Source organism: Agrilus planipennis, unplaced genomic scaffold (assembly GCF_000699045.2).
Source record: "Agrilus planipennis isolate EAB-ADULT unplaced genomic scaffold, Apla_2.0 scaffold6, whole genome shotgun sequence".
Taxonomy (NCBI): Eukaryota; Metazoa; Arthropoda; class Insecta; order Coleoptera; family Buprestidae; genus Agrilus; species Agrilus planipennis.
In genome coordinates this window covers 1371075-1398080 of record NW_020439302.1, presented here as the reverse complement: position 1 = coordinate 1398080, position 27006 = coordinate 1371075, and the positions used below count along the sequence as shown (strand labels likewise).

The following is a 27006-nucleotide window of genomic DNA, read 5'->3' as shown; positions in this document are numbered from 1 at the left end:
TATCGCTCTCCATATTTAAAAGGGCACCAACCAAAAACTACTGCGTAGAATTAATTGGAATTTTTCACACACAAGCCTTGCTATATGAGGTCTCAAAGCATATAAAAATTATACGGCTTAAATGTGAAGTTGGGTGCAAAAGAATACAATTAAAATTGGTAAAATTGGACATGTTCTTGACTTCTCAATTTTTTTACAGGTTTTAAAATAAAAAAAGACAGCCTGATTTTTTTAAATAATTACGACTTGAGTATGTCTGAAGAATTATGGGATAATCCAGATCGTTTCAAACCGGAAAGATTCGTTGTGGACAACCAATTTATGAAACCTGAACATTTTCTACCTTTTGGAGGAGGTCGGCGCAGTTGTATGGGTTACAAAATGGTTCAATTTGTCGCCTTTGGAATGCTAAGTAGAATACTGCAATCTTTTACCGTTAAGCCGGTAAATGGTACCTGCTACAAAGTACCAGTTGGAAGTTTGGCATTATCTAAAGACACTTTCGTATTCAAGTTTGAAAAACGGGTACAATAACTCATCCTGTGAGAACAAGTTCCATAATTTGTGATATTTTTTTAGATGTAATTAGTTTATTGATAACAAGACTTAAAATTGAAGGAGTATTAAATGAAGTATTGGTATAAAATTAGATAATATGTTTTTATTTTTGTATTTTACTATTGTTGTTTAATATTTTGTAGTTATTTGTATAAAACAAATAAAATTAGTACGACGCAAAATGTCGTCAAACTCAAGTTACTGTTCTTATCATTTTATCTATCGTGTCTATTCCGATTCTTTATGAAATGAAGCATTTATAACCCCCTTTGGTTCAAATACATATCTTAGTATTAATAGCAGTAAAAATTGGTGCTTGATGAGTTCATTTAGTATTCGAACAATAAATTATGCGATTAAGAAATTCAGAAGTGAAAGCGCAATTATTTGAAAGGAATAGGACTGACCTGATTTAGAAAGTGACCTCAATTCGCTACAAAAATCAGTTTATTCTGCCCTATAACCTAGAACCCTCCTTTCGGATGAAATGTGTGCCTCAACAAAACCATAAATAAAATTTCTTTTTATGCCTTTCCAAATGTATTAAATATTCATATGTAAAAATAGAACAACGATTGGACATCATAATAAGATCGTCAGTCCTAAGACTTGTTGGACATGCACATTCACTCTTTCCTATCCTGAACTAATCTTCGCATTTCCTTAAAACTAGAACACCCCACATCCTTAACTATTTGCGAACAGTAATCTAATCTAGGTCTACCTCTACTCCTCTTAACTCCCGTTTCTGTCTCTGACTAGACCTTCTTCTTGTCCTACCAACCTATCTCGCCTATTTCTTCTTGACTTCCATAGAGTCCTCTGTTCTCCAATTTTTTTTTTAATATCTCTTCATTTATAACCTCCTCTATCCACGGTATCCATCATTGGCCTGTAACATCACATTTCGAACGCTTTTAACCTTTTCTTTTCCGCCGCGCCCACCGTCAATGTTTTGCACCCGTACAGCGCCACGCTCCAAACATACACCTTTTGCGAATTTCTAAATTAACCGTTCGCGAAGATAGAAGTGACTTCTTTTTATTGAAGGCAACTCGACTCTGCGTTGTCCTCTGCTTTATATCCCTACTACTCCTTCCGTCCTGACTTATCTGACTTCCTAGATACCTAAAATCAGTTATTTTTCATCTCCTATTTTTATATTCGCTCTTTCCCTGCTTTTTTGTTTTACTTTTATTTATTTTCATACAATGTTAATGTAAAATTTTCTACAATTATGAACGAACAATTGTTCGTATATAGCAATAATATCATACGATCTATAAATAAGGCTATGAGCTATGACGAAAACAGTATTGCAAGTACTCAAGTACAACCTATGTGATATAATTGATAGAAAACGTGACCGTAGTAAACAATGCGTAGATATTTGCTTAATGAACAAAGAACAAAGTAGTAAATTATGCCGTTTTATTAGATAGGTATAATGCTAAGTTAGTTCCGGCTGTATTTGGCTAAATGAACATTTTCTGAATAGCCTCGTATACTATATGCTTCAAGGAAGTCCCTATGTATGTAAGTAAATTTTCTTTTTAAATTAGGTACCCAAAAATGTTTCGTCAAAAATTAGTTTATGGGCCTAATAATTAGTAATCAAGTAGCAACTGATATGACTACTACACATAGTAAATGAAAAGGAAAATTAAATTTTATTTTATAAGCCAAGATATAAAAATTATCCTCATTTTGAAAAACTTCTATTTAACTTGTCCTTTTTGTGTAATATTTTTGTCTGCTGCGATTATAAAAGTCAATATTAAGCCAGTTCTTGTTATAAAAACTATACTTTAGGGTACAGAAAACTATACCTAAAAACTAGTACCGACATTACTGATATTAGTATTGTATTTTATTGTATTGTATATTAGTATGACCAATAGATTTCCCATTATAAACTACCTTAGGTTAATGAGTAAAAATTTGTTGCTGTTCTTTGTTTGTTGAAAATGAATTTGCACATTTATATTTGATATTAACCAATAGATTTCCATTTCTGTAAATTAAAAATTACATTTTACAAGCAATAATGTTTGGATAACTCATAGTACGCTTAACGAATTTTTATTCGATTGTCCGGAAATTCTGAGAACGACGATTGAGAATTTCCTTGTCAACACGTTTTTCAATAAATAAATAATTATTCCCTTCATAGAGACTTTTTCACTCGTATATTTTGTATAAATATTTATGGAAACGTCTCAAGGTAAGCGAGAGATCCCATTTTATTTTGAATAAGGAATCGTTTTCGGTCTAGCCTAGTAAAAACTCTATTTTTATTGTTGAAAAATTGACGTAGCCAATCGATTACATTAGCATTTATATGTAACACAAAATGATACGAATTTTTTACATTTTAAAGACAGAAAATGCACAGAATGTTTCGTTTTTGTGTCTCCGTTTGTATTTAATTGTGAAATGATTAGAGATTTGCAAAATGATGCAAATAAATACATTTTTTAGTACCTATTTAATTTTCTACAATAAGACACTTTTCCAAACATATTTTTTATTTGTAAAATGCAAAGTAAAATAAAAATTTTGCTAGTATCATCGATTAAACATTATATAAAATGATGAATGAAAATTGCTCACATTGACCATTGAAGGTATTAGAGCTTGAAAACGAGACAAAGAGACATTCCATAAATGCCTTTTAATTCTCTGACTGAAGAGAGTCGAAAAAATTCTAAACTCTTTGGAAATGAATAAATAATCCAAAATATTGGATCGATATTGTTTTCCGGGTTCAGTGTCATGTTTCATGGAATTTTGAAGTTCCAAATTGATATTAGCACCTGCCAAATGGAACTGTAACAAAACAGCCCGCAAAGTAATATCGATTGATAAACGCCAGCTGTTTAAAACTGAAAATTACAAGATGTTGTGTTGTGCTAATAAATGTATATATATAATCCAATTAAAATTGGTAAAATTGGACATGTTCTTGACTTCTCAATTTTTTTACAGGTTTTAAAATAAAAAAAGACAGCCTGATTTTTTTAAATAATTACGACTTGAGTATGTCTGAAGAATTATGGGATAATCCAGATCGTTTCAAACCGGAAAGATTCGTTGTGGACAACCAATTTATGAAACCTGAACATTTTCTACCTTTTGGAGGAGGTCGGCGCAGTTGTATGGGTTACAAAATGGTTCAATTTGTCGCCTTTGNAGTGTCTTTTTTCCAATTAAAACGGGTGACAAAGGTAAATAAGGAAGCATATAGAAGAATTATTTATTGCTGAACTGAAGAAACTATAACATAAATATAGAAAAACTATATCTCAATCACTTCAAACAGAAAAATATGAATCATTCTTAATCTTTCTACAGTGCAAACACCACTATTAGTCTAGAAAAACTCCAATATTTAATTTTTGATTAAAAAATTGTTATTTGTTGTATTTTGCAACCTTGAATACTTTAGTTCATAAACATTATAAGCTCGTTCCGACGATTTCAACTCAACCCTCTTGATGAAAATCCACCAACCAAAAATTAATATTTCATTGGTGGAGGTGGTATTTAATGGTTAGACCCCGGTTATTCGGTACCCAGCAAAATCACTATCGGGTGCATCTTTACTTCACACGGTATTTAATTAAAATTTCTTGTTGCGGGCCATCCATTGGTGCGCTATCTCTAATAGTTCGCCAGATATGTTACCGTAAACGTTCAATTCTCGATTTCAAAAATAACACTAGGTAAAAGCTTTCGACAGCTATAACTTTTAAATGAAATCCTGTGGACTCAGGAAAACGCTAAAAATAACAATAGGGTAAATTGCGCGAATTGCGTCGGCTCTAGCGCAGACCAGGAATGGGGTAGGTCCAAACTGTTTCCGCCAAAAACTTCCCACACTTATTGGGCTTCGAATGAGCCATGTTTGGTTTGTATGAGACGGCAGGCTGCGGAGCTATGAATTTTCAAAGGCGACCATGTCCGTGAGCGCAATATTTTCAAATTTGACCTTTCCAAGCCCGTAGCAGGAAAACGATAGGACTTATCGGAAAAATTCTTTCACAGGCGGATGGCCCGGCTCAGTGCGAACATTATAGGACGTTTCACTTTCAAACGATGAATATATAGTTCATAAATCCAGTACCTACCATCGTTGGTTTTTTCTGGTCACAAAAAAATTACTAATTTTTCTAATAGAGAGACGAAAACAACTGGAATAATTTCAACCCGGGTTATCTAACGAAATATGCATCAGTTTTATTATAAATTCAAAGGAATTAATTCGGGACAAAAACGGCAACTGTCGTCCTATCGTCCACCTTCTTCTTCCTTTATACATTTATACAGTATTATAAAGACAAACTGTATCACAACCGACAGTCGACCTTCTCCAAAGCTCTATGAATGAAACATTGGAAATTAACATTGAATTTTCAAATGCCTCTTATGTATATATACCGCCAACGCAAAATAGATGATATAAATAAATATCGATAAATTATTCTCATCTTACATATGGACTATGAAGATACGAATCCATTTCGCTTTTACGTATACAGGGTGTTTTCAAATAAAAAAAGCTGCGACTTTTTTTAATTATTAATAGTGGTTAATATGAAATATTAATGTGAAAATTCATTTTCAATTTTCCATACACTACAAACTACCTCAGGTTAAAGAGGGAAAATTTGTGTTGCTGTTGTCCCGGCGGGGGTTTAACAAAAGCAACAAAAATTTTCCCTCTTTAACCTGAGATAGTTTGTAGTGGATGGAAGATTGAAAATGAATTTTCACATTAAAATTTAAAAAAAATTACTCGAAACAGGACTGTACTTAGGATTGACGACCTTATGAAGGTGATGGTCAAAACACCAATATTCGCACTGCTTCAGAGAGAAAAATAATATCCAGTAATTACAATATAAACATTAACATTAAGGGAAAACTTACATAGGGTGTGTTCCGAAATATAACCCAGCATAGTGGCCAGTGCTGATGACGTCATGAATCGACGCCATACTGTTGATTCGTTCCGAAATATACTGGCCAGTGCTTTGGCGTCAAATTGACGCCATATTGAGAATAGAGCTTGTGCTCGTTTACAACACTTGTTATTACTAAGTTATTAAAGTTTCTTACAACAAAAAATTTCTCAAAGTCAGATACACACACAACCGTTTGATTTACTACTACATCACACTTGTCTCACCAGTACAATATGGTGGCACACCAGTACAACATGGCGCCGATTCATAACATCATCAGCACTGGCCAGTATTCTGGGTTATATTTCGGAACACACCCTATGTAAGTTTTCCCTTAATGTTTATGTTTATATTGTAATTACTGGATATTATTTTTCTCCCTGAAGCAGTGCGAATATTGGTGTTTTGACCATCATCATCATAAGGTCGTCAGTCTTAAGACTTAGACACGCACCACCACTCTTCTCTTCACCTATCTTTAAGTTAACTTAACTTAACTGTTTGTAAACAGTAATCTAATCTAGGTCTACCTCTTACTCCTCTTAACTCCTGTTTCTGTTAATAATGTGTTTCTGATTAGCCCTTCATGCCTGACAAGGTGTCCTACCAACCTATCTCGCCTATTTCTTATTGACTTCTACAACGCTTCTAACCTTGTTCATGTAAAGTAATAAAAAACCTTTCATCCAGAACCACATTAATTTCTTTATTTTAATTATTTGATTTTTTATAACGTTAACCACAACTGATCAAAAGATTTGAAAGTTAGGAGATGCATAAGTTTAAAAAATATAAAAATTCAAGCTTACTAACGTAGGGAAGGTCGTTAAATAGTAATATTTAATATTCCCACTCATATCCACTGTGGTAAACCACACAATTTCACCAACTGAATTCCTTGAAATCATACCCTCTGTGGTAGGTAAACCTTACAATTGCACCAATTGAATTCCTTGAAATATGCCAACTTCAACACTAAAATGCCAACTCATAACAAAAACCGAGTTTTTATTCGGATACGTGTAGTACGCCACTGACTATTTGTAAATTGAAAAATCCCCGAAATTCATAATGGGTGTAAATGATATACCGCGAATAGCGAATTTGATGGGAATACAAATGAATACGAACGTTTCTGAAACTGCCTAAATATTTGTGTTGGAAAGTATTGCATAAATACATAACATATTATGCAGGCGGTATAAATAAATACAAATTAGGTAAAATTGAAATTAGATATCCCAAACATTTCCTCTACTGCAATATAGAACGGATATCGCTTTTAAATATTTTAAATTACAAATGTTATAGCAAAATTTGGTCAAAAAACAAAAACATTAACCAATAAACATTGCAAAATTTCGGTACCTGTACCTGTACCAAATNATAGTTGTAGGACTATTGAAATAAAATGCAATGCTTTTTAAAAATGAAGAAATAAATTGTAGAATTCAGTTGAGTATTTACGAAAAAAATTTGTCAATTTTTAGACAGAAAACCAAAAATTTATTGCTTTGTTCTTATCGTTACTACATGAAAACCATTTAATTGAAAAATAAACAGTACAATTCTTTCATATCAACAAAGTGTTTTATCTGCATTTTTAACTATAAAAATCTTTCTCTATATTAAATTAAATTAAATCGTATAAAAAGTACAATAAACAATTTAAAAACATGCAGATTATACTAATACCCAAAAGGGAGAGAAAACATTCATGTACAACAGTGCTTAGTGTCAAGAAATGAAAATTATTTTCTTAAATAAGTTAAAATTGATTTCTTAATTAAAATATAGCTAGGAGACGTCTGTACAATATAGGAACAGGATTGTTAAACAAGAAAATAATATTTGCTTATGTATGTTATCATTATCTCATTTTCATAGTAATTAGTCATTTAAATACATTTAAACGAACGTAAATTAAGTATAGAACTTTCATAGTAATTGGAATACGAACAATAATCAAATACATAAAAAACATCTTACATTCTTTTGTAACACAATTAAAAGTTCGATTTTGAATTTTCTATTCCATTGTCTGCAGAAAACATACACATTTCCTCTAATATTCAAATTTAAAAATAATCAGCTGATAACTCCATTAATTAATTTATTTTATTTATAATATAATAAATGGCAAAAGTAAATGCATGTGACATCTGTTGTTTAATAGAGGAATTATTTTCAAAAGTTAACTTCCACGAACACACAAAGATGGCACACCCAGTACCTTTTTCAATTAAATTAAATTTCAAATTCTTTAACTGAATTAATTTACCCATTTTCGTGTTTTTTCCAAAGTCTTGAGTCTTATTTTAAGTCGACAAAGCTACATTGACTCTTAAATATTTTTTTTGTAGAATTAAACGAAGATAAAATAAAAAAAAAGGTTGTGTACATTGATAGACATATATATTTCAGTGTGCCGGCCATTGCTGTGCACGTTGGTAATTCTATTAAAAATTGGTTTTAGAATTATTTAAAACAAATAAAATAGAGCAGATATGGCCCAAAGTAAATTAAACGATCTCGCTGGCAAATTTGGTAAAGGTGGACCACCAGGATTAGGAATTGGATTAAAATTATTAGGTGTTGGTGCAGTGGCCGCTTACGGTGTTTCACAATCTTTATATACAGGTAATTAACTTCAAATACAATAATTCCACCTATTTTCTAACTAACATGATAAGTTGGATATTTTAGGTAATACTATTTACTTAGAATTAATTTATTTTTGTGTGTAACTTTTAGGTTAGGTAACCTCACATTTTCTTGTTTTTTTACATAAAATCATGATTTTTAGTTGAAGGAGGTCATCGTGCCATAGTATTTAACAGAATTGGAGGCATTCAGAATGATATTTTCACAGAAGGATTACATTTTCGAATACCCTGGTTCCAATACCCCATTATTTATGATATCAGGTCTCGCCCCCGCAAGATATCATCTCCTACAGGTTCAAAGGACCTTCAAATGGTCAATATTTCGCTACGTGTCTTATCTCGACCTGACGCCTCACAATTGCCAACAATGTACAGAAATTTAGGACTCGACTATGATGAAAAAGTGCTACCTTCAATTTGCAATGAGGTGTTAAAATCTGTAGTTGCCAAATTCAATGCAGCTCAACTTATTACCCAACGGTCTCAGGTAATTCCCCAAATAGTAATTGCGCTTTTAAATGTGTATGTAAATTAAGTGCAACAGATTTTAATGACATTAAAAATTTAGGTTTCATTGCTTGTCAGAAGAGAGTTAGTAGAGAGAGCCAAAGACTTCAATATTATTTTGGATGATGTGTCAATAACTGAATTGTCTTTTGGAAAAGAATATACTGCTGCCGTTGAGGCCAAGCAGGTGGCCCAACAGGAAGCCCAAAGAGCTGCTTTCTTTGTAGAGAGGGCCAAACAAGAGAAACAGCAGAAGATTGTGCAGGCTGAGGGAGAAGCTGAAGCAGCTAAAATGATATCCTTATTCTTGTTTTATTTAATTGAACCTTTATAGAAAAGTTAAACATTTGTTTATAATGTTTTCCTTAATTTTGCTTACTTAGGAGAGGCTATGAGTCGAAATCCAGGATATCTGAAACTAAGGAAGATTAGAGCAGCACAGAATATAGCAAGAACGGTATGTCTCTTACCTATTATGTTCTTTATTGTAAATAAAATGAAATAATTTTCACTTATTAGTGAATGAATTAATTTTCCTTATTGTATAATTATTTTGCCACTCACAATAAAACTACTCATAGCTTTTTTCCATGCTGGGAAACTGAACTCATTAATGCTTTTCTCTTACATGGTCTGACAAAGTACTTATATTTATTTCAGATTGCAAATTCACAGAATAAGGTGTACCTTAGTGGTAATGGTCTTATGTTAAATATTTCTGATCCTGAATTCGATGAACAGTCCAACAAACTGATAAAACGTAAGAATTAAATCTTACAGTTGTTGTAGTGTGTATGTATGATATCTTTTTTTAAAATTGTAGTATAATAAAGTGGAATTTAATTCTCATACATTATACTAAGAATAATTAAAAAATAATGTAAAAAATCAGAATGTTATTGCCTTTGATTTTGATATAAAATGTTACTTTTAAAATAAACAGAAAAATGAGCGAATTTTATGACTTTTATTTTCTTCCTTACTTTAAATTTTGTATCCTGTTTTCTCTGAAAAAACACTGTACTACATTTTACTTGTAACCGTACCTTTTTCTTTTTCTTGTCCAAATTAAGACTTAATCATAACTTAAGTCTGTACTGATCCAATTTTTCTGTGAATCAATTAGAGCAGCTACTCATTCATTTCTTTCTTAATTTCGTCCGTAAAAATAGGCTGCCCTACCTTCCAGCTTTGCACTACAGTGTAGATCAAAAGGATTGCTTGTCCACCAGCATTAGTAGGTAGTAGGAATGAAACGAAAAGGTTTTCATCTCTTATTTCAGTTCCCAAAGTGTGTCCTTTAATTTTTTGAGCAACCCTTATATTTATCCTTTGGAAAGTGTTTTTCAAAGTTAATTTTCATCTGAACTTGTGTGATTCAAGTTAAGTAAAGTGTAGTATGGTGTATTTTAAAATGTTAACATTGATGTTTATAACATCTTTTATTTTCTTAGAGCCTCTAAAATGGTTTAGGACATCAAGCTATAATTTTAATCAACTCAATGCAAGTGAAGACAAGAAAGTGCCTCAAAACTTTGGAATTGGACCTTCGCAGGATGAGAACACAAAATCAGAAAATAAATTGATAAAAGCAGCCAAACATTTAGTGGACAGAATTAAAAATAAAGAATACCATGAGAATACAGGGGGCGATACGAAAAGTTTACAACAGAACAAGGTTCTCATCGAAACTGCCAATAGTATGGCACATAAATTAACTAAAGATACCCCAATTATTAATTATTAACAGNGTTAGGGATTTAGATTCCTACGTATATAATTTCTGACTTATACTTTCCTTATGTTGACAAGAATTATCCATCCACAACGACTATCATCGAATGCCAAATTTGACCCTTGTTAATCAGAAAAAGAACCGACGATTACAACTTTTCTAATCTTTTTGTATGTGTAATTAAATACTAATTAATAAAAGAACTCAGTTTTGATTCTTTGTGTGATTTTCTTCGATTCCCGGTGGGTGCAATACCTTCTTTATGAATCGTAAGGTATTTTCAGTTCGCTTAGAGAAAGGTACACGATTCCATATACGATGTGCAAGGGTTGTCCTCATGGAGGTAAGTACTAAGGTAAAAATTATTTAAGCCACGGAAATGATAAAATAACAGAAGCAGATCGTGCGCCATTATGCGTGTCGCCTGCGGTGTACTTTTCTCTAAGTGAACGGACTTTAAATTAATTTAAACAATTCGCTGAATTTCGACTGCGGACGGTACTAGTATTAGATCCTTTAATTTATAAAAGTGCGTAATAAAAGATTTATTCTGTAAATGCACTATATTTGTACAAAGGTATTTGATACATTAAGGCTTGCTTTATAAAAACTTGAAAAAATTATCAAATATCAATAAAAAGGCAGTGCTTATCTCCAAATGGCATTCCAAATTGTTATGGCCTAATTTTTTTTTCGTTTTTCGTTTAAAATACACGAATTATTCAAAATTACAATAATTAACTTCCTAATTAAAAAGATGCGATACTTAATATTCACTGTTCAGTGGCGGGTACAAAGAAAGGGCAAAAAGGGGTAGTTACTTTATGATGAGCTAAATGATCATCGATCATGTATAAAAAAGAATACAAAAATCTTAATCGGCCACAATCTAGTTACAATAACAATAAAAGATCCATTCGTACAATATTAGTATTATTCTAAAACACCAATTTATGTATAGAGGAAGGCAGCGATGGTAATCGAATTAAATCAAACAATTTTCAATTACCTAATTTCTCTACCAACCCCCTATCTAACTTCAAATGAACATATATCTATACTAGAATATGCATAAGAAAAAGAGCCTTGCGTAAGGTAATGAACACACTGGTTTCAATTTTTTTCCCACATAGCAAATATGCGACCAATAATTTTAAAAATCCTACAATAAGTAACATAACATCATTTAATTTTTGTTTTCATAATGGTCAACTACACGCTAACGATTAATAAACTATAACAAATACACCGAGAAACAATTGCTAAGCAGAAAGCGATACGAAGGGCAACAGTTAAAATACGATCCCAGTGGTGTAGACAAGTACATACGTACATTTTTTTTGTACCTATAAAAGATTTAATTTTTTTTTGGTGTCGATCCTATGTGCATGGGGTTTATAAGTTCGATTTTTTGCGTATGAATCCCGGGTTCCTTCGTTGTCTACGCCACTGGTAGATTGCTATCTATGTACTCTAATAAATAGTTACTGGCCAGTTTTGGACCCAAAATTCAAAATTTCTAGAATACTTTTTATATCACAGAATGACGACTTAAAGAGCATAGCTAGAATTTTCAGTGTTGCACAAAAATTTTAATTACGTAAACATACAGAGTGTCCAAAAGATATTTATAGTGAGAATCTTTAAAATATCAACGAAAAAAGGTAAATTTTAAGGACACGCTAATATACAAAGTGTTTGAAAGGTACCGTAGCTATTATAGATACAACAATTTTGAAGATGGATGAAAAAACGGGAAGGAAAACAGACCCATGGGCGTAGCTAGAAATTTTTCTTAGGAAGTGGGCAGATTTTTAATGTGTGGTTTTTATGATTTTAAATTTCATGCTGATATTGTCAGAGATTTCACCAGAGAGGGTAATGAATTTGCTAGCAGGCGGGCAGCGCCCCTATCTATCTACGCCCATGAACAGATCTACAGGGTGTCGAAGATATATGGCATACAATAAATATTTATATGGCACCTGAAATGTTGAATTGCTTTCGTAAATACGTTTGAACAATATACCCCAGAGATCTTTTTGTAATTTTGTTTTTAACTCGTTGTTATTAACTAATTAATGCACAACACTTTCAAAGCATTTGCGTTCAGTATTGCACATAAAGCTATAGAGAATGTTCTCGTTTTATTCGGGAATGTCCTGCGGTCAACTAGTTTTCATCGTTTGTTTCAAAACGTGTTCGATATTTATACAGTCGAGAACCGCCGCCCCCACTGAGCTTCTTCTTATTGCCATCGAAGACACTATGAACCATTTGTTCAATTTTTGATCGTACCTTTCAACTGCATTCAAACTAGACGAGCCATCATTTCCTCCAATCGCGTAAATGTAACCGTCAATGGCTACTATTTCATGAGTCGATCTGATAATGAATAAAATACTGAGTTTTGTTGGGGAGAAGATAGAAAAACTTGGGAACTATTTATTTATGGGTCTTATTTTTTGCCCTAGTTTTTTTCTTTTAAATTACAACAAAGGAAATACCTACTACTAAATTTACTATTTGTTTTTTAAGTTATACTTCTTTCAAATTGCAACGGAAGTTGCGCGCGCAACATAAAACTGTCAACGTCAACTAACAATCTTCTTTTTAGGTTATGTCGAAAAGAACCGCTACTATTAGATTATTTTTTTAAAATCTCAGATTTATCAAGATACGAATTTAGTTACAGACTTTAGGTAAATTTTATAAAATGTCCCCGACGTTTAGAGGCATTGTGAGGTAAATACAATGCCAATAAACAATTAAAAACCGTTTAACCAAGAGGCCAACAATTGTCCGTACTGGCAACCCTTAATGGTTTATTTCTTACCTTCTGTTATGCATTGATGTCACCGGTTCCCACATATTTCTCCGAATATTGAATCTCTCTCCGCTAGACATACACATTGTACCATCATTTCCTACGAAACAAGTCAATACATAATCAAAACATGAATTAAAAGGCAACTTAGGTTTATTTGAAGATAGAACGCCTTTTTATTGTACGTGCTTACCTCCTATGCAATACAAATAACCATTCATGGCAGCCACCCCACAACTGCTTCTTCTGGAAGACATTGATGGTACCGCGTGCCAACTGCCCATTCGGGGATCAAACCTAAAGAAAAAGACAATTTTTGCGTTCTCAATAGAATTATTTCATCATCATCATCATCATCATAAGGTCGTCAGTCCTAAGACTGGTTGGACACGCACCTCCACTCTTTCCTATCCTGAGCTAATCTTCGCATTTCCCTAAAACTAGAACAGCCCACATCCTTAACTATTTGCGAACAGTAATCTAATCTAGGTTTACCTCTACCCCTCCTAACTCCTGTTTCTGCCTCTAATATGTCTCTGACTAGACCTTCATGTCTGAGAAGGTGTCCTATCAACCTATTGACTTCCATAGAGTCCTCTGTTCTCCTACTCTTTCTAATACCTCTTCATTTCTAACCCTCTCTATCCTCGTTATCCTCATCATCCGCCTATAACACTACATTTCGAACGCTTCTAACCTTTTCTTAATAATAAATTGCTATGAATATTACGTGTTCAAAATTAGACTTTTACTGTTTTAGATTGTCTAAAAATAAACACAGCAAGATATCGTGTGTGGAAGTTGTCAGATTTTCCACTATTAATTCGCTCCAAATCCAGAAACTTCCCGAGCTGTCAATCTAAAGTTCATAAAGTGCGTGCGTTTTATCAAAAATTGATTTTCTGTTCTAATTTGAAGACCCAATAAGCGTACCAAACTATTGATGATTAATTTCATTTGATCAAGTACATTGCACGCAAATAAAATTTCATGATATTCATTCATTCATTCATGATATATAATAAGTTGAAATGCGTTTTATGAAGTTATTGGTTAAAAGTATCTTATTACCTTTCAACTGAGGCTTGGTAGTTGGTAGAATCGAACCCCCCCAGGGCATATATTGAATTATCTGAAATACCATAAAAAGTACCTACTTCACCAAAAGAACAAAGAAGAAGCTAACAGAAAAACGTTAAAATAGACGTATTTTTTCTATCTTACCAACAACAGCTACTCTACAGTACCGTCTCCTTGTGTTCATCGCTGGACAACTGCACCAGACCCCTGTTAGTGGATCAAATCTTTCCATGCTACTCAAACATGATGCGCCATCGTATCCGCCGCAAACATATATCAATCCATCGAAAGAGCAAACCCCTACAATATTGTTTTTGGTAATAGCTGGGCGTTTTTGGGTTAAAAGTAATTTATATTAGATTACCCAAACAAGATCGCTTTGTGCCCATGGGGGTTATACTTGTCCAAGTGTTTATCAGAGGGTTGTAACACTCTGCACTAGCTAAGTCTGAAGCACCGTCGTATCTGTAAGATTTATTCATTGTACCGATGAAATTGAGGAATTTTCATTTAAGCAAAACGAGCGAAAATGTCAATAGTTTTGGTATCAGAGAATCGAAAGTATTGATGCCAAAACAAGAAGAAAAGATATAATACTTTACATATTTCGTAAATCTTACCAAATAAGTTTTTCTAACCAATAACTTGGAAATAAATTCAATTTTCTAAATAACATACTGAAAATACTTACCCCCCAACAACATACAATAGTCTCCTCATCCCTGTCACACCACATCGGGACCTTCTCCATTGCATGGGAGCAATGGTGGACCAAACATCGTTTTTTGGATTGTATACTTCACATTCCGAATGAATTGCAAAAAGTGAACCACCTCCTAAACGAAAAAGAAAACACTGTGAACAAACTAAATTTCCGGATTCCGACTATTATCTTCTTGACATGATCCCCATGATGTCGTCAAACGTGTTCAACGGTTCGTTCCCTATCACGTTATCGTGAAGTTCCTGAAATTGTTTCTTATGATAGGATACAAAACATTTGACGCCATCATGGAGATTTCTTCGAGAAGATGCAGTTAGAATCCGGAAATCCAAATTCTTCAGACGACATCCGTGAAAACCTAAATCAACTTCATTTAAGGGAGTGTTGGACTGTTTTAAATTTTAGTTCCACAACCCAGTAAAGTCTTTTATATCTATTTCATTTTGTTCGTATTTGTAGTGGTAATATGTAATCTTGTTAGCAAACTTTCACTCGATAAATTAAAATTCAATTAGCTCTGGTATGCAGCTGGTCTATAATAATAATAAATATGACGCCTGCTATTGATAAAGTTACAATTGCTAGTATAAAACAACTCCTTATCATTCTAATACATTCAGACGAATGTAATTAACGGTATTAATAATACTTCTTTACCTGGCCGAATCAATTTTTTACGAGAATGCCATGTTTTTGTGTTGTAATTACTTCGTTGGTGGTGTCTATTCTTGGTTTGGTGTATTTGATACAAGCCTTGGTGGCGAGTGTTTACAGTTAGTTGGTTTACAAAATTTCTGAACTTTTGTAAGTAGAAATGGTAAGCCCTTATCAATATACGTAATTGTTTATAAACTTATAGCAAAATTATCTATAGATTATCTAGAGTTATATCGGTTTGATATATTTTTGATATGAGGTTGTTTTCCTCTTAATATTTTTTCCAGTTGTTTAAACGGATTTAATAATAATTTTCGATTGTAGAGTAGAAAGTTAAGTACAGGGGAAAAGGCCCCTTAAAAAAGTAAATTACTTGTTGAGTGTGCTCCGAAACAAAAACTAGATCGGGGACTTTTTTCACGCATTATATGAAGAAATCGGTTTGCCTTCAACGAAGCCACTTTGGTTACATTTCACCCCCGCATCGTCAATCATTCTTGACAGAATTCAATTAAATTTATATATAACACTTTCCGGAACTTATCCCTTCTCGAATCGCAGATGTGCATTATTCGATCAATAAATTTTTGGGGGAGCTATGTTGACGAAAAGTTACTTTAACTACCTACCGTACTTAATTTATTAACAGAATTATAAAACTGATAAATTATATACAGGGTGAATGTATTAACTGGTTTCAAATGTACATATTTAGAAATACAAAAAGTTGACCAATTAGTTGTTTGAAAAATTCTAAGACATATTTTCCTTTGCAGTTTTTCAATCTAATTCTTAATTGCGCTGTTATAAGCAAGTGATGTTCAATCAGTTTGTTGTTTTGCTGCAAGCTGAAAGAAGCATAGAGGCCTGTGATTGGCTTACGCATGCTTGCAGCACAAGCAGCGCGCTATGATTGGTTGATTATTTCAATTGGTAATAGCTTCATAAAGAAGCATCAGATTGAAAAGCTTCAAAAGAAATAAACTCATAGAATTTTGCAAAGAATCCAATATTGTAGACTAGCGACCCGCCCCAGCTTCGCAGGGGTGCAATGCTGATACTAAATATACTACAGAATTTCTTCATATACAACATTCACAGTTTTTTTTGTCATTAGACAATACAAACCGGCCTCCCGGCCGGTACCGCCACAACCGCTATGTCCCTGCATTTTAAATCTGTAATATCTTCGGAAATATTAATTTAAATTACATGCTGTAAAGGGCCATATTGATCTATATTAAATGCACAATGTATTTAAGGTACTTAATTGGATAAGAATTAATGCTGTATTGCTTAAAATCGCTTCGTAAGTAAGCCATTATTTCTCATAAAAGTCAAGAATAAAAAAATGATTATTGTGGCTTATCCCTAAGAAATAGACATATAACATCCCGGACTTTTTTGTAGACCTTTTCAAGATGTACAATACTGTGCTACATTATTTTGATCTATCTCGTAGGGTTTAGCCATCGTTTGCAATGTAAGCTCAAAAAATGAGTTTATTTACGACATCACATTAGAAACCCTAAAATTATCAGTGTTTCTCTACTATATTATGCATGTATTATACATATAAACCTTCCTCTTGAATCACTGTATCTATTAGAAAAACCGCATCAAAAGCCGTTGCGTAGTTTTAAAGATCCAAGCATACATAGGGACAGACAGCGGGAAGCGACTTTGTTTTATACTATATAGTGATACTTTATAGGAAGAATTTTTGATGTTGTTTATATTTACATAGTTTTTAAGACTGCATTTGAGGTAAATACGATAATACAGTTTTCAGTTTCGTATTATTTTCAGGAAAAGGCACTTACCAATGGCAAACATATACGGCGTGGCTCCCTTGGGTTTCCTTTCCAGTGTTCTAGGAGTTGAAAGGGCACAGCGTCTTTCAGGGGCCAGATGATATCTCATAGCTTCTAAGAGCAATTCTCTGCATTGACCATCTTCTCTTATGAGATTCTCGCAGTCCACTCGTGTCATTAGAAATTCTCGATTTACTAAGGGTAGCCGAACGTTTTCCATTAACTATTGTATGTGCAATAAGAAGTAATGTCACCCAGAATTGCAATTATTACTATAGATAGTCTGTTGTTTGTTTAAAAATACGAAAATTTATTTAATTCTTTTTTAATTTTTATTGAAATATGTTTTCATTCTTTGTAACTGTATATGTTGGAAATGAAATTAACAATTTTCGTAATAAAAATCCTTTAGAAGGGTAAAAGATGGTATTTAGTTGTAGTAAATTACAAACCAGTGTCTCAACCTTTTGGTATAATATTTTTCCAAGGATTGCAAATTAATAGTTTTCTACTTTTTATATGTCTTCAGAATATAAATTTGAGAAACGAAGCATCTTGAAAAATTGGAATAGAATAAAAAACACCAGTATAATACTTTCTGAGCTGTCGGAGTCGTCTAGACTTATAAAACTGTTTTATATAAATTAAACTTACCTTGGAGATATATTGTTTCCTCTCTGACAGATCATGCTTTACCCAATTCAAGACTGCTGTGAAAACATCTTCTTCCGATGATATATTAAGCTGACTGTTCGATATAAGTTTCTCCACCTTTAGGAAAAATAAAATTGTTGACTATTTCTTTTTGTAATAAGAGGGTCCAAGACATTAAATTGTCTTCTCATACAGTTTTCCTTCAATTTGTCAATTAATTATTTATTTTCAAAGTAGCGTTGCTCGGTATTCAATAATACAAAACAACAGTAACTTATTTAACCAATTTAATGTCTTTTAAGTACTTGAATAATAAATTAGGTAAATGTTCCGATAAAAAGGGATTTTTTATTCGGCAACCTTCGTGAGAAAAATTAATAAATTTCATAAAGCTGCTTTATTGATTACTGATCATTTTTATTACTTCCAAGATGTTTTCGGCGTTCTATAGTTTTCCTATTAAACATATATTTAGTTGAATAAGAATTGATTTTCGCTACGTAAATAAGTCAATTTAGTTGTTATGCCATTAGGTTGTTGGAGGAATGTAATTTTGACACACAACAAGAGGGGGATGATGCTACATATAATACATTATTCATTTGGGGAAGTTTTTGTTAGGTCGATGTCTGTTTGATTGTTCTCCCGCACAAAGAAGGTTCTCTTAATAAAACAGAACAACAAAAGTCTACACGATTATAGAAAATGTGTTCTTACATTCGAAGAAAAAGAATGTAACTCATTTATATCACATTCTTTTCATAAAAAATTTAGAAATGAGATAAAAGAATGAAGTCTTGTATACTTCGTTTAGTTTCTGTCGCGATGTGACCTTCAGTTTGACCGGCGCAAAGTAGAAAAGAACAGCATTAGGCCAGAAAAGAAAGGAGACAACTCTCGGCCAAACTCTTAACCGGTGAGGAGCGTATAATCCGTACAGTACTGCATGGAAAAATTGACCATTTTATCCACTACAATTGCATTGCTCAAATGTGCTGTTATTGGTACTATTTACTACTGAAAATATCAACGAGATGTTTATTTATATTTAAAGACATACTAAAGGCTTTAAAGCTTGTTTTCGACTCGCACTACTATTCATGATCGAACAAAACTTTTGGCAGGTACTGTATGAAAAAGTATGTTTAATGAACAAGAGTCGAGAGTATAATGAGCTTTTTTCTCCCCTTCTACGATTTTGCCAGCGCGCATCCAAGACATTGGAAAGGGCACATCTCTAGAGAAAGTAAATGAAGTATACCTTCTAGATTATTTGTGGAATTCTAAAAACATTTCTTTTTTGTAGTTTTTCAACCCGATGCTTAGTTATAAAGTAACGAACAATTAAAGTTATTAAGACAGTTAACCAATCGCACCGCAGTGCCTTTGCTGCAAGCACGAACAAAAGCTGAAGCAAACAAAGCACGCTTTGATTGACTGATTATTTCAAACATTAATACTTAATAACTTCATAGTTAAGCATCGCATTGGAAAACTGTAAAAGAACAAAAGTTTTAAAATTTCTTAAGAAAGAAATGCTTCGTATACAATCACATTTCTGCTCGTCTGTTTATTATTATACAGTACGTATTTCGTAATGCATTACATATCTACATTAAATAGCGTTCAAAATTAAGTTTACCTCGTTGAAGGGCAACAATAAAAATTCCTCGGTGCCTACAACTTGCTGGAAGTTTTGGAGAGCAAAACAATGAGACTTGTGGTGTAGTTCTGTGCACGAATGAATATCTAAAACAGAGACGACATTAATAGTAAAAGTCCTTGCTAGTAATTTTTGTCATCATCAAGAAGATACGACGTAAATGTCGTATTCATAATGCTTTATGTATTAGATCGTTATCAAAATGATCCGTTCTCGAGAAATCGCCAGTGGATCAAGGTCACCTCGGAACGCAAATGGTCATCGATTACCTACTTTATTTGTGTTGAAAATTAATAATATGTATCAACAAATCAATAAGTTTGGCAAAAGTTTAACACAGAAAATTGCTTAGATTTACTAGGTATATAGATACACCAACTATTTCGGAATTTAGATCATAAACTGCTTTATGATATATATAGACGGTAAAGGTTTAGATGATGGCCCACACCTCCGAAGGGGGTGGTGTTAGGGGGTATCGAAAGAGGAGGTCACCCCTACCACTGTACTATAAAAAGTTCGTGGCGGTCTCACCACCATAAAAAGTTATGGGGGTTCAAAGTTAATAAATATGCCAATTTTTATACATATCTAGGCATGTAAATATTTATATAGTCATTCTTAAACAATATTAAAAGGTAAAACTAATGAAAAATACATAAAAACATTGAGAAAGTTATATAAAACATTATTTAAATAACTTTTCAATAGGTTAGGTTAGGTTAGATTAGGTTAGGTTATTGGGTTTCGTTCAAATGACCACCCTCCTTCGATCCCCCATCGAAAATAATTTTTTTATTGAATTTTATTTGAATTATAGTGTATGAAAATTGTCAAAATAATCAACTTTTAACCCCCATAACTTTTTATGGGGGTGAGGCCGACGCAAATTTTTTATGGGGTTTTACTCAGGTGACCACCCTCTTTCGACTCCCCCTACCCCCACCCCCTTTGGGGGTGTGGGCTATCATCTAACCCTCATTACTTTTTATGGGGGTGAGACCGCCACGAACTTTTTATGGTACAGTGGTGGGGGAGACCTCCTCTTTCGTCCCCCCCCCCACCCCCTTCGGGGTTGGGGTCCATCATCTAGACCTTTACCATATCGACTATATACCTATCTGATGTGGAAACCGACCATCAAATAATTCTTACCAGCAAAACTCCTTATTCCTAAACAATTGGTTGGATGAAGCTGTTTCATTAAAAATTTGCAACAGGCTTCTCTCACAGTTTGTATTTGTAATATGCTGCTTGCCGGTAATAACACTTGAACATTATCAGGTGTAATAATGACTTTTCCTGTGTAAGCGTATTCAATTAACAATTCCACAGCAGTCGCATCCATGTCATGTAGAACAATATCTGTTCTCGTCTGTTCGACCATATCCCCTAAAATAATTTGGTAATTGATTCTTAACAAAAGGATTAAGGGTGAATAATTTTGGGAATTCTAAGAAAAATTTTCCCATGAAGTGTTTTAATCCAGTGCAATTAACCAAGCACGTGTAGGTCAAATCACAGGGCCGTTAGAAAATAACAGATGCAGAACCATGAATAATGATTAGACATTGGATTAAGAAATTGATAAGAAGCAATATCTTAGAATTTTGAAAACAATTGAAAGATATATGCATATTTTTTATAATATTTTTGAAACACCACTTGATATAAGGAAACTCCAATTTCATATTTATAATACGATTGGGCATGGACAAGTTGCGCCCTGCGGTCAGTCTCTAGATGAAATTATTTAATCTACAAAAAGGATATGCTATAGTTGCGCCCCAATGTCCCATTTGTATATAATTAGGTAGGTACCTAGGTATATACCTTTATGATATTTTGGTATAGAAGATTGTTCTTATATAGTTTATAGGGTGAATCTGCATGTTCGTCGACCTGCTTTAGATTTCGACCACTTTTTAAACGCCAGTAACAAGTAAAAGAAACCGCCAAACATGATTAATGATTTTATTGAATTAGTTTGCGTCCACTTATATCCTATATAAAACTGAGGTGGCTCTATTCAAATGTATGTGTCAAATAAGTACACTTTAGCACATACGTGGAAGGTAGAAAAAAATATTAAAATTTGCATTTCCTTTTATAAAAACCATTTGTCTTAATTCGTTTATAAGCAGTCGAGAACCAACATCAAAGTGATCGACAATTGCAGTGGTCTTCAACAGGCTAAAGGTGCATTTTTTAGAATATCATTAATTGATTAAAAATAGGACGCATAGAAGGAAAATGGCGTTTTTTGAAACTACAGTAGAATAAAAAAAATTATTGATAGATACTTTCGTAAAAAATGTAGTAACAATGAGTAAATATGACTTTTATTAACTATTGTTTCTTTTGTTATATATTTTATTAAGAAAGCAGTTGCTTAAAAGATTTTTCTTCTGTAATATAGCAAACAACTAGGTAAGTAATCAATGGAATTATCAACTAAAATAAAGCCACGCTAGTGTTATAATGGAGTAATTGATACAGCGTGTAATAATTATTATTAGCAGTGTTGCTCTTTGTTATAGACTTGTATTAAAATTACTGAGTACCTATTAAAATCGTTTACAATGCCTACATTTATGGCTATTGTAAATTATTTGTAACGAATTTTAAATAAATATCGAAACCTAATAATGTTCTCATTTCAACAGGTATATTACTTGATAAAAAATTTATTTAAAAATTAAAAAAAAAAAACAAAACGTTGATGAAAATAAATTTTCTTTTACTTGGTACTTTAAATAGTATTTATTATTACTATTGTCCTTATACTCCTTATGTTTGGGAATATTAATAAAATAAAAGGGAGAGGTTTTTATTAACATTTAACTTATTATTTATATCTTTATTTCATTGTTCTTTCTGTATTGATCGTATATTTATGAAAAGGGTAATGATAGAAATCTAGACAAAACCTTTGGCATGTAGCAATAAAACGGAAGTTTTGCCACAAAAATTCTAACGATTATCGCCACGGTTTTATAAGTGCATTAACCCCAAATAACTTTAGTAGCTAGAGTTTGATTTTGCTTTTTTATTGCGTATAAAATTATTTTATGATGAACCACACTTAAACAATAAATAAGAAAAATAAACAGAAAGTCGTTTGATAAACCAGCTAGAAAAAAGGTAAGAAAAAGAAAACAAAAGTTCTCATTAATAAAAAAGTTGGAATTTGGAAGACCAGAAATGAAAGAATAAAATTTCTACCTGTTCATAAATTAGCATTAATTAATACAAAAATAAAAAATAAAACGACACTACAAACAAAGTAGTTGAGCCTAATTATTATTATACAATATGAATTAAATGATTTTGGTCAAATAAGTACTTTAGTACTTTTTAAGAAGGATTAATGTACGTATATGTATCATTCTTCATAATTCAAATCGTAATTGTAATAACTGTCCTTCAACAGTTGACATTGTCCTTTAACAATAATTTAATAAAATACATCACGTCATATTCCTGAAAATATAAAGTTATTATCTGATTTAACTCCTATAAAATGTTGCAGATATCAATTATCGTACTGCAAACAAACCAAGAAACTATTAAAAGCTAAAAATTTAAACTTGATTTAGCAATTAAATTTTGTATCTTTCACGTATATTCAGTTTAAAAATATTTGTAGAAAAATTGCAAAATTGACGATGTAAAAGCAACTTGAGAAATTGGAAGAATTAACTAAATAAAAAATATAACTGAATTTTTTTTTAAACTTTACTGGAATATTTAAAAGTCTTTGAAGTTCTTACAATTCATATTGATATCTAAATAACATAAAATAAAATAAATGAATAGTAACTAGCGTTTAAATGAGATCGTAGATTCTCAAATACTTAAATGTAAGTTTTATAAAATGCTGTAGATGTCACCCAAAGTACTACAGGTTAATAAAATTATTTATATTATAATAGAGTAGAAGATATATATCTTTACAATTTCCAACACTCTTTCTTCAAGGATATTTAGTTTGGTTTCACTAAAAAGATGTATCTTCTTACAATTATTTTAAGATGACCTAGCTGTTGAAATACTATACACTCGTCAGTAAATTCATTTAGGAAATTTAAATCAATCGCAAGTTTACCAGAATAATCCTTCTACCAAGTTCTAGAGGGTGATATTTTAGGCAGGTACTTCTAAAGAGTTTAATTGTTTTAATTTAACGAAAATGTTAAATTTTACTCAATGTCGAATACCAATACCTTTGTTTATTTAAAGGTGAAAATTTAACAGTTTCTAAATTTTGGTGTAGACTGAATTATCTACGATACCAATAAGGATGTTATTAAGTATCCCTAATAGTGTACCCTTTTATTACAATGTCTATAATTTATCTCATTAAGTCCAATTTGTCAGATAGACAAATAGCCAGTTTTAAAACGTAAAATAATTATAATGTAAATAGTTTTAAGAATATAAATCCGTCATTTTTCTGGGACTCTAATTTAAGATAGATTGTTAAAAAGGCCGACGTTGTGGGCGTTAATAAGAGTTAACTTAAAAATAAGTGTTAGGTCATGCTTATTTCAAAAGGTACTAAAATTAAAAAGCTTATCAGGACGTCTCATCCACTTGATCTGTATTTAAATGGCTAATAAAATTTACATAATTTATGCAATAGACATACATGTGGTGTTTCAAAAATATTAATACATATCATTAGATACCTATGTAGATATTTTAATGCTTTTTCTTTAATTCGAAGTTTATCATTAAATCAAATATAATTTTGCATTTAGACTTCTACCCTTTGAATTTTATGAATTGTTCGAGAACAACAACATAATCGTATATGCAAGAAACATTAATTGAATATCAATGAATGAATCAAATAAGGGTGGTAATTTTAACATTACGCGATCGTAAATATTACGTTGATGACTCATACGAGAATGCAATACGAAAAAATTTCAAGAAGGTTCCGGAACTGCTATTTCAGAAAAACTCGAGAATATTCCGAAACAACAACAAATGACTGGTGAAAATAAACCCAGTTCAAATAAATAAAAATTATACAAGAAAATTCATTACTGTATTATTTTACAAACTATACGCATACATCTATTATGTGACCCATGGAATAGTCCAGGAATGTACTTACCATTGAACATTGCGAAAAAATAAGGGCTTACAGCCGCTAAAACGACTTTATGGGCTCTAACAGACTCTACTCCTATATTTAACGTAACATCACATAGCTAAAATAAACATGGCATTAATGAATCTTGAATTAACCACTTGTAAAAGTTAAAAAGTCTAACATAAAACATAACACACTTACTACTACAAGACATGCTAAAAATAAACTATGCCTTAAACTTTACCGCTTTATTATTATACGCTAACTACTTATTGTTAGATCAAAGAACCTTGCTCTTCATAAAGAGGGTACTTTCGAAAACCATCAAATTACATTAGAACTCGACAAATTTAACTTAAATACGTGTTTAATCGCTTTCTAAAGAAACTGAAAGTAAAGCATTCATTTTATTTTGTTAACTCCTGTTTCTGCTTCTAATATGTCTCTAACTAGTCCTTCATGTTTGAAAAGGTTTCCCACTAATCTATCTCGCCTATTTCCCAATTGATTTCCTATTGACTCTGTTTTCCTACTCCTTCTAATACCTCCACATTTCTAACCTTCTCTATCCACGGTATCCTCATCATTCGCCGCCTTAACTTTTCCTTTCCACCACGCCTGCTATCCACGTCTTGCACCCGTACAACACCGTGCTTCAGACATACCTACACCTTTTTTTTTAATTTCTAAGTTAACCGTTCGCGAACATAGAAATCATCTTCTTATTGAACGCGCCTCGAACCTCTGTTTTATATCACTCCTGTTTCTTCCATTCCGAGTTATCCTGACTTCGGAGACACCCAAAGTCATCATCATCATAAGGTCGTCAGTCCTAAGATTGATTGGATACGCACCTCCAATCTTTCCTATCCTGAGCTAATCTTCGCATTTCCCTAAAACTAGAACGTCCCATATCCTTAACTATTTGAGAACAGTAATCTAATGTAAGTCTACTTCTAGTCCTCTTAAACCCCTGTTTCTGCTTCTAATATGTCTCTGACTAAAACTTCATGCCTGAGAAGGAGTCCTACCAATCTATCTCGCCTATTTCTTATTGACATCCATAGAGTCCTCTGTTTTCCTATTCTTTCATACAAAATACTGGTTTGTTAATACCTTTTTATCCTATTTAAGGCTATCCCCAAGTCCTCTTTGCCTAGATACTATTACTGTTATATCATATCATCTACAAATCTAAGCATACTAGTCTTTTGCCCTATATATCTATCCCCAAAGTCGTCCTGTCTTTAACGAGGCTTTGAATCATCTATACGAAAAGGAAATGATAGCCAAATAGAAATTCCATTAGCGATTTAATCCTTTTACTAATTGACTTTTAATCGATCACGCAACTCTAATTATGTAGAAATGCGTGGTACTTGTTTATTGACGCTCTTTAATTTTTGGATCATTGTCTAAATTTACTGACCTAAAAAGCTGGCAATAAACACTATGAACTTTAGAGATGCATAGGTCAGCACCTGATTAATTGCTTTTACCATGACACTGTATTAATGTTGGTTCCTTCAAATCTAGACTACGAGAGAAATACGACACAGAAGCGAACAAACACTTGTTTTGGATTAGCATCTGAGTACTATAGGTAGGTAAAAAATAACCGCTAAAGTTTTATTATCTTACCGTGTAACAGCTTTTGTTTTGTAAGAAGTGCGCAACGTTGAGATAAAGCTGCATAAAAGGTAAGTATGTATTCTCGTGCGCCATTTTGGATCCACCTGACACTCAGTACCGCCTTTACCAAAAAGCCCCGGTCCTTACGAAGGCCCCGGAAGGCCGATATTATTTGCTTGTATTACTCTTTTTTTCCGAATGCGGAATGCACCCTAATTAATTACACTACAACACCATCTATCCTGATCCTGATCCTAGTACGGACTGTGATAAAATTTTAACGGAAGAAGTACTCAAAAAATTAGACACTTCACAAACAGAATAGCTCAAAACCCCAACGCCAAAACACGACACTGTAGTTGTCCGAAGCACTTTTCGGTAACAAAGTTACCTTCTTCAGGGACTGAAGTAAACTAAG

General features: G+C 32.5%; 3 protein-coding genes across 4 annotated transcripts in view; 2 read left to right on the top strand and 1 right to left on the bottom strand.

Moving 5' to 3' along the window:
• The window catches only part of LOC108743825 (cytochrome P450 307a1-like), a 6096-nt gene extending 5511 nt beyond the window's left edge, over positions 1 to 585 (top strand). Inside the window, exons 3-4 of the mRNA XM_025978442.1 lie at positions 200 to 525; positions 580 to 585. Coding sequence (XP_025834227.1) covers positions 200 to 525; positions 580 to 585 — 332 coding nt within the window. The remainder of the gene's footprint in view (positions 1 to 199; positions 526 to 579) is intronic.
• Positions 586 to 7927: 7342 nt separating this feature from the next.
• Positions 7928 to 9613, top strand: LOC108732799 (prohibitin-2). 2 transcript variants are annotated; one of them, XM_018463772.2, is made up of 6 exons: positions 7928 to 8165; positions 8332 to 8678; positions 8760 to 8993; positions 9078 to 9155; positions 9359 to 9458; positions 9522 to 9613. In XM_018463772.2, the coding sequence occupies exons 1-6, from the start codon at positions 8033 to 8035 to the stop codon at positions 9524 to 9526; spliced, it is 897 nt and encodes a 298-aa protein (XP_018319274.1). In that variant the 5' UTR covers positions 7928 to 8032; the 3' UTR covers positions 9527 to 9613. The 2 variants fall into 2 exon arrangements, with proteins under 2 accessions (XP_018319274.1, XP_018319266.1); XM_018463764.2 differs by having other exon boundaries at positions 7929 to 8165; positions 9359 to 9592.
• A 1377-nt stretch (positions 9614 to 10990) lies between these two features.
• LOC108732722 (kelch-like protein 17) overlaps positions 10991 to 27006 on the bottom strand; it is a 24268-nt gene continuing 8252 nt past the window's right edge. The window contains exons 3-14 of the mRNA XM_025978472.1: positions 24978 to 25074; positions 21008 to 21244; positions 19832 to 19938; positions 18190 to 18306; positions 17545 to 17758; positions 15032 to 15176; positions 14705 to 14805; positions 14485 to 14640; positions 14332 to 14392; positions 13454 to 13557; positions 13270 to 13360; positions 10991 to 12818 (exon numbers count right to left, since the gene is read on the bottom strand). Coding sequence (XP_025834257.1) covers positions 12602 to 12818; positions 13270 to 13360; positions 13454 to 13557; positions 14332 to 14392; positions 14485 to 14640; positions 14705 to 14805; positions 15032 to 15176; positions 17545 to 17758; positions 18190 to 18306; positions 19832 to 19938; positions 21008 to 21244; positions 24978 to 25074 — 1647 coding nt within the window. The 3' untranslated portion in view covers positions 10991 to 12601. The remainder of the gene's footprint in view (positions 12819 to 13269; positions 13361 to 13453; positions 13558 to 14331; positions 14393 to 14484; positions 14641 to 14704; positions 14806 to 15031; positions 15177 to 17544; positions 17759 to 18189; positions 18307 to 19831; positions 19939 to 21007; positions 21245 to 24977; positions 25075 to 27006) is intronic.

Coding starts and splice junctions, on each gene's coding strand:
- LOC108732799 (XM_018463764.2), top strand. CDS start 8,033: ATGGCCCAAAGTAAATTAAACGATCTCGCTGGCAAATTTGGTAAAGGT. Junction 8,679..8,759: donor TTATTACCCAACGGTCTCAG/GTAATTCCCCAA, acceptor TTAAAAATTTAG/GTTTCATTGCTTGTCAGAAG. Junction 9,156..9,358: donor CACAGAATATAGCAAGAACG/GTATGTCTCTTA, acceptor TATTTATTTCAG/ATTGCAAATTCACAGAATAA.